General features: G+C 43.5%; 2 gene segments (V, D, J or C); both read right to left on the bottom strand.

Annotated features, from left to right (window-relative positions):
• Positions 1-447: 447 nt before the first annotated feature.
• LOC108541475 (T-cell receptor beta chain V region A20.2.25-like) lies at positions 448-1145 on the bottom strand. The segment is given in 2 exon segments: positions 448-893; positions 1010-1145. Coding segments are annotated over 2 exon segments (495 nt in total).
• A 910-nt stretch (positions 1146-2055) lies between these two features.
• Positions 2056-7600, bottom strand: part of LOC108541473 (T-cell receptor beta chain V region CTL-L17-like) — a 7033-nt gene continuing 1488 nt past the window's right edge. Inside the window, 1 exon segment of the V gene segment in view lies at positions 2056-2136. Coding sequence covers positions 2056-2136 — 81 coding nt within the window.

Genomic DNA, 7600 nt, shown 5'->3' with positions numbered 1-7600 from the left:
GCTTGCTGGTCACCCTTCTTGAAGAGAAGGAGCCTACAAGGCACAAGGCTGCCTCCACCAGCTTCTCCTCAACACTTTCCAGTTTACCTATTGCCATGGAATTTCATGCCTCTCCCAATATTTTCTGTTAAATAAAGTACTTACTGATCATTAGAATTGTCTCTTGATCTTAGAAATATTTCCTTCCCCTTCGTTGTGCTCATCAACCATTTTAGCAATCATATTTTTTCATAATGTTATATAAAATATGAACACATGTGTACAGCATAGAAAGACAAGAAATAGCTTCCTCCACCAGTTCAGATCTTTAGTGCGTGGAACAGGCTCCTTTTTTGTTTGTGGAGCCCTAATACTTCAGTGGCTTTGTTGTGAAGCCCTGCTCTAGCTGAGAAACAATTCTGTGAGACTTTCGTGTGTGTAAAATAGAGGATTTCTCCACTGGGTGCACTAGCCGGCTATACTACGGACTGAAACTCCATCAGAGGCCATCAGGGAGTGGAGACTGGAGCCTTGGGTGCAGGTGCACACACTGGCCCACAGCTTCCTGGCTGAGCTGGGAGGTTTGTGCACCGGAATGCGGTGACTCTGCAGGGCTGTGCCTTGGCTGCTGGCACAGAAATACACAGCAGAGTCACCAAGCTCCAGGGACTTGATGTGAAGAATTAAATGAGCTTTGTCTGGAGAGTCAGGTGAGATGCGATTTGGAACTGTTTCATTTATAATGAGCTCCTTGTTATTGTAGCTAAACATTATCTTCAGCAATTTCTTAGAGTCCTGCTTATACCAATACATAGTATCATGGCCCAGATTTTGTTCACATTTAAGGGACTCCTTCTTTCCCATCTGTGTGACCAGGTATTTTGGAGTCTGGGAAACAGCTGTGTCCAAGGAACCTGCAAAGGAAAGATGCAGAATTCAGGCAAATCCCAGGAGGTAGCCTGCTGTTGTTGTCATGGTGAAAAGACTTAGGGACTCCAACAGGATCATGTCACCTGGGCCCAGGACTCACCTGCTTGGAGGAGGCAGAGGGCCACACAGCAGAGGAGCCTGCAGCCCATGACAGAGTTGGGCAGACCAGGCAAGGCCTGCGGCAGGATTCTGGTGTGCAGTGGTGAGAAGTCTAGGCTGTGCTTTCCACTGCCGCTGAGAGGGGCTGCGCCAGTGAGGTCACAGCCTGTAATCATTTCCCCATTCCCAGGCTCTCCTCTAGCATGGCTCGTCCTTTTCATGCCCTGCACTTGCTGCTTTAAAGGAGTTTTTGGAACTTCTGGGAAAAGTTGAGAGGGTTGAATTGTAGCCTTCAGGATGTCTCTGACAGTCATTCCTGTGCCATTAGCCCCCTCCCTCCTCGCTTCTTACCCCGGATTGACCACCTCCTCCCTTCCTCTCCCTTTCATGCCCTTCCCCAAGAGTCAGGCTGCTGTTCCTCTCTGGATCCTTTGCTTCCCCTTCACAATAATGCAGAACACTGTTTTGCTCTCTTGAATCTTTGTTCACTTGAAGATCTGATTAATGGTCAGCAGTCCCCCTGATTCAGAAGAGACTGGCCTAAGATTTCACCTGAGTACCAGCTGCAACCACCTAACCCACATGACTGCGATGCTAGTTCAGAGAAAACCCTGTTGAAGGGTCATTGTTGGGAGTGAACTGCAGCCCGGCTCCCTCTGATGTTCTTATCTGTCCAAGGGGTAGATCTATGAGGAAACAGGAGGCTGTTGGACAACATGCAGACACCGTGTGCTGGGAAAGAATGGCGATGAAGGTCAACAACACGGCAGTCAGGGAAAACAAAAGTAGGTGATGTCACTGCCCTTGAGTTGTCTGCAGATAATCCTCCTTCTTGGTACGAAGTTTACAACACAAGCTTATTGCAGAGTTTCTCAACTTCAGCACTAGTGCCATGTTGGATCAGGTGATTGTTTGTTGTGGGGGGCTGACCTGTGCAGGTAGGATGCTTAGTGGCATCCTTGGGCCCTACCCACCTGATGCCAATGTGACAACACAACATGCCTTCGTGTTTTCTGAATTATCCCCTGTTGAGGACTCCTGTCCCCTTTATTCTTGCCGATGGTACTCCTCTTTTCTGCCAGACATCATCCACCCAGCTTCAGGGGTGTGGTCGGGCCACAGCTCCTCCTGCAGTGGTCAGCAAGGCCCAGCACTCAGACCTCAGTGCCTCCATCAGTGGCCCCAGGGCAGCAACCTCTAGGAGGAAAACCAGGGACCAGCACTGCTAGAAAGGCATTTCTCACACACACACATATGCACACGTGCACGTGCGTGCACACACACACAATCACACACACACACACACACACACTAACTTTGGTAATGCTGTCATCTAATGGTGAAACCCCTCCAAAGACAGACCCTGATGGTTCATTTGTGATTTGCTAAACACACAACTAGTACTAAACAAAAGAAAAATGACCACCATCCTTCTTGGAACTTCAAGCATGCTTTATTTGTTTGCAGTCATTGAATGGCTACTTAGTGCGAATCATGAGTAAACAATATTCTCACTCTCATGATGCTTATAATCCAGGAGGAGCAAAAACACATTCACACATTATCTGTAGACTAAGAACATGAAATACAGGTTACATGGAGGCCAGCAATATAGTTACTATTTACATTTAAACACTTTTTTTAAAACATCTCATTTCTTCATCTATGAAACAATGGGCATAAATAAATAATTTTCAACACTCTGTCTAGCTCTAAAATTCTGTGAACAAAACTAGGTACCCCCTAGATGTGAGTCTTATTCAGTACCTACCTCATTGCACCACACAGCTGACATGTGAAGCCTTTCAAAGAAGGAATGGAAGTGAGGGAAGATAGTGAAATGACAAGAGGCTACATACAATGGTGATGATAACTACATAAAGATGTAACCATTCTTAAAGAGTAAACTTTAAATAAATAAGTATCTCACTATCTTACGCAAGGGTTTTTACCAAATCACATGGATAGTCTCCGGGAGAGGCACTGGAATGAAACTGATAGAAAGACACTCGCCTCACATGAGGCAATGTTAGTTCTGGTTGTTGTTTTGTTTTGTGTTTTACAGGAGACATGAAAAGCAAAAGTGTTTCGTTGTCCATCAAGAATTGTCTAGCCCGGGCCTGGTGGCTCACGCCTGTAATCCCAGCACTTTGGAAGGCCGAGTCGGGTGGATCACGAGGTCAGGAGATTAAGACCATCTTGGCTAACACAGAGAAACCCCGTCTCTACGAAAAACACAAAAAAATTAGCCAGGTGTGGTGTCGGGTGCCTATAGTCCCAGCTACTCTGGAGGCTGAGGCAGGAGAATGGCATGAACTTGGGAGGTGGAGTTTGCAGTGAGCCGAGATCGTGCCACAGCACTCCAGCCTGGGCGACACAGCAAGATTCTGTCTCAAAAAAAAAAAAAAAAAAAAAAAAAAAAAAAAAAAAAAAAAACATGATCTGAGTACAAAAAAGGAGCAAATAAATTGATGATGTACCTCTTCTTTTCTAACAGGGCCCACTCTGCTGCGGAAGGGGGAAAAAGCTACAGAAAGGAGAGAGGATAGATGCTGGGATCCCTGGGAAGAGCCAGGCTTCCAACAAGAAAGTCAAACAGGGAAGAAAACACAGTAATTTTATCCTGGGGATAACTTAATCCACAAAAAGGCGGAGAGTTGTAGGGGCAAAGGGAACGAGGCAGGAGGCTGCAGAAGAACTAGAACACGTTGAACTGAATGATATCACGATGCATATTTTGAACATGGGTCATATTTTTGGCTGTCCAGTATTTAAACCCCGTGTTATATTTGGGCAATTCCCCAAAGTTTGGGGGAATAATTAACACAAATTAAATGCATTGCCATGAGGGATAGAGATTATTTACTAACAATGAAAAATTATTATAGGTTCCCCTTTTTTTTTTTTTTTTTTTTTTTTTTACTGAGAAGAAGCTCTAGATTTTTTTGTGAGGGTAGGAGTTCGAAAGTCCAGGGGGATCCTGACTCTCCAACTCTTACTTACGTTAGCCACTTTAAATATTTAATATTGAGCTTAGAAGTGTGTGTTTCGAATAGTCTGGTTTTATGACTTTACCAGATTTAAAAATGACTCATACTACAGAAAGTTAAGAAATTTAGATTCTAGCATGTAGACATGAGTTTCCTATCTTCAATACATGCTTTTGTTCCATTCCAAAATAAACTGCAAAATTAACCTCCACAGGATGGCTAATGGTTTTCCTGTTAAACTGTTTGGCTAGACTTTCACTTCCAGGCAGCATGGTGGAAAATCGTAGAGTATAGAGATATTCTGAAGCTCCCTCCTGCTGAATAGCTAACGCCTATATAAAATGTATCTTTGCTGTATTTTTGGATTTCCAAGAAGTAAGGGAAATTCCAAATGCTTTTTGAAAAGGTGAAATAGGAGCCTGTAGTGAAAACAAAATGAAGAGCCTGTTTCAGATGTGCATCCTGGAGGTCTGTCCATGCCACCTTCTTTCCCATCTGCAGCTGTTTTGGCATCATCTTTTGACATCTGGACAAGTCTAGCTTCCATGGGTCTTGGGAGACAGGGATAGATGTTGAAGCTGGAAGCTGGAAGGGAGTCTGGTGATGCTGTTTTGACAGAACCATTTGCTAAGACCCAGGAGACTGGGTTTCCTATCCTTCCAAGCTCTTGCTCCAAGAACTTAGAGGAACATCCAGAAGAGGAAAAATAAAAGAAAATCCCCTTCTAGCTTAAGTCTTTCATCATTTAGAGTCAGGGGAATGGCTCTCCAGGTATTCTTTGGTCTGATAAGTAGATTTCCCTTGGTAATTACTCTCTTTGCAATATCCCTTGAGGAAGCCCTGATTTGTCAGGCTCACTGCCCACATCTCAGGAAGTCATTTCATGGCAGGATTGAGCTGGAGCAGAGGCCCAGTGTCCAGAGCCTCTCTTATTCCTCTCAGGAATGGGTCCTCCACTGGCATCTGCCTGTGAGCTCTCCTCTTTCCCAGTTCAAACTCTCCCCCTTTCTCATCCCATGCAGGGTCACATGCAACAAATCTGGCAGTCTAGGCTCTTTGCTAGAACAAAAACACCTGCACAGCAAGGCAAATGAATAGTCTGTATTTAACCTCTCACATTTCAGCATTAACACAGCTTCTGCAGACCATATTTTCCCCTGTTGCAAATAAACCCGATATTTCTTTTAACTGTCTCCCATGTGGAGAATGCTCTGTCCTTCCTCTGAGTTCCCTCAATCTCAGTAGAGTCACAGCTCCTCCTTGTGGTAAAAGGTCAAACATGTGAAGGCTCTGTCCCATGGTGGACCAAAGGCAGCAAAGTGGTAGAGGTCTTAGAAACAGAGAGATGCAGCTGGGCATGGTGGCTCATGCCTGTAATCCCAACACTTTGGGAGGCCGAGGCAGGTGGATCACGAGGTCCAGAGGCCGAGACCATCCTAGCCAACATGGTGAAACCCCGTCTCTACTCAAAATACAAAAATTAGCTGGTTGTGGTGGCGCGCACCTGTAATCCCAGCTACTCCACAGGCTGAGGCAGGAGAATCACTGGAAACCGGGAGATGGAGGTTGCAATGAGCCGAGATCGCCCCAGTGCACTCCAGCCTGAGTGACATGAGCAAGACTCTATCTCAAAAAGAAAAAAAAAAAAAGGGAAGGCAGAGAGGTTCACTCCTTCCTTTCTTCAAGAGGCTTCTATCTAAAATACAAACATACAAAATTTCACCTCACCTTTAATAAATATAAAAACTGGCTTTTGGAGTTAATTGACTGAATTTTTGCAGAACAACATTCTTTTCAAAAACAACTACATAAACTTAACAAAATATAAAGATAAATGTTTGAAGGCACTTGGAGCTATTGAGGCAGTAAGAACCTAACCGACTGGGATCTCGAGGAGAAAGGAGAGATCTAACAGATCACTTTTCCCTCTAAGTCATTTGCCAATTTTATATCGCTGCCTAAGTAGCTGAGGAAAAAAGGGAAGACTGAGAGTGTAGCAGGTTTTAAGGAGCATCCACCACCTTTCTGATCTGGAGAACATTTATGTTCAGTGACTACTGAATAGGAGAGGAGCCTGGCAAAGGCCCCAGGCCTTGGCGCTGGGGGTAGAAGCAGGGATTGACTGAAAATGAGCACGAAGGAACTTTCTGGGTGGGGAGGATGAAATGTTTTACAGCTGGATCACGGTGATTGTTGCACAACTCCACAAATTTATCAAAATTCATTGAATTGCATACTTGCAATGGGCAAATATTATGTTATATAATTTACACTTTAATTAAGCTGTTAAACTCCAGACATGTAGTTGGAACTTAAATGGCTAAGACCAAAGGCGAGCAGCCATAATGCAGGCCGAATCCCAGCTCTGATACAACTCAGTCATAACCTCAATTAAGGTGATCTGCCCCTGCTACAATTCCCAGCAGAAGCAAAAGTGAATCATATGGGGAAGATGAAATCATTCAGAGCCTCAGATTATCTCTATAGTTTTTATATACAATATCCAGCATTCAAATAAATTACTAGTTGTGTGAGAAAACAAAATCACATGCCCAGAAACCAAACAGAGAAAACAGAAAAAAGAAACAGACCCAAACAGATTCAGATGTTAAAGTTATCCAAAATTGGCTTAAAAATGATGAATGTTAATATAGTCAACAAAGTAAATGACAAATGTGGAATTTTAGCAGAAGCTGGAAATTGTAGGAAGATTTAAGTGGAAATTCCAGAACCCAAATACACGAATACCTAGAATTTAGATTTCAATAGGTATGTTTAAAAGAGGCATAGTTTCTTAAATGAAACTTAAAAAGTTAATCTGGCTGCCTCATGTTAAGTTGAAAGTGACAAATTCATTCCTGCCTCTGCCTCTGGATGCCTCTTGACTTTTGTTGCTGAATTCTGTTCCTGTACTGCCTGGCTTTATTCTGGCGATTCTCATGCTGGTCTAGACCTCTGTTGACCTTGAAATGGTGTGAAATGGTGTCCCAATATTAGACTCCATGTTTTCTACTCTCTTAACTTGTTATTTTGTGAACTAGCATCATCAACCCAAATGCATCACACCAGGTTGACAGGGTCATCAGATTGTTCTGCTCTTGCCCACATGCTGAGCAAGACTCACTGATAATTGAGTTCCTTGTACCAAGCCCCTTTTCCTTCTGAAGATTTCCGTGGGGATTGTCTATATTCTCATGGAAATACCTGAACTCCCACTCAGTAATCATTTCACCATCCTAGGAGTTAAAATATGTTTTCCTAAGCAACTAAATCAAAAAAATTCTAATAAAAATGGCAAAATGAGAATAAAGAAAAGATAGAGGTTACTTGGTTGGGTACAATTCTCCCATATTCAGAGCCCACCATCACACTCTGTAGTATCTGTAAACATTCTTCAAATCCTACAGTATGTGGTCCTTTCTGCCCAAGATATCTTTGGGAATTTAATTTCCATTATCTGTCTTTTTGGAGACATTTGCAAGAACAAACCCAACCAGAGACTTCCTTTTCTTAGACAGGAAGTGGGTGCTGGCGGCTGGGAGGGAGGCAGATCTATGAGGGTTTTTGAACAGGCTGGAGGTGTCTTTGCAAGGCTGTGGCTT

The sequence above is a fragment of the Rhinopithecus bieti genome, unplaced genomic scaffold (assembly GCF_001698545.2).
Source record: "Rhinopithecus bieti isolate Rb0 unplaced genomic scaffold, ASM169854v2 scaffold_20175, whole genome shotgun sequence".
NCBI classification, from domain to species: Eukaryota; Metazoa; Chordata; class Mammalia; order Primates; family Cercopithecidae; genus Rhinopithecus; species Rhinopithecus bieti.
This window is presented reverse-complemented; position numbering and strand designations above follow the sequence as displayed.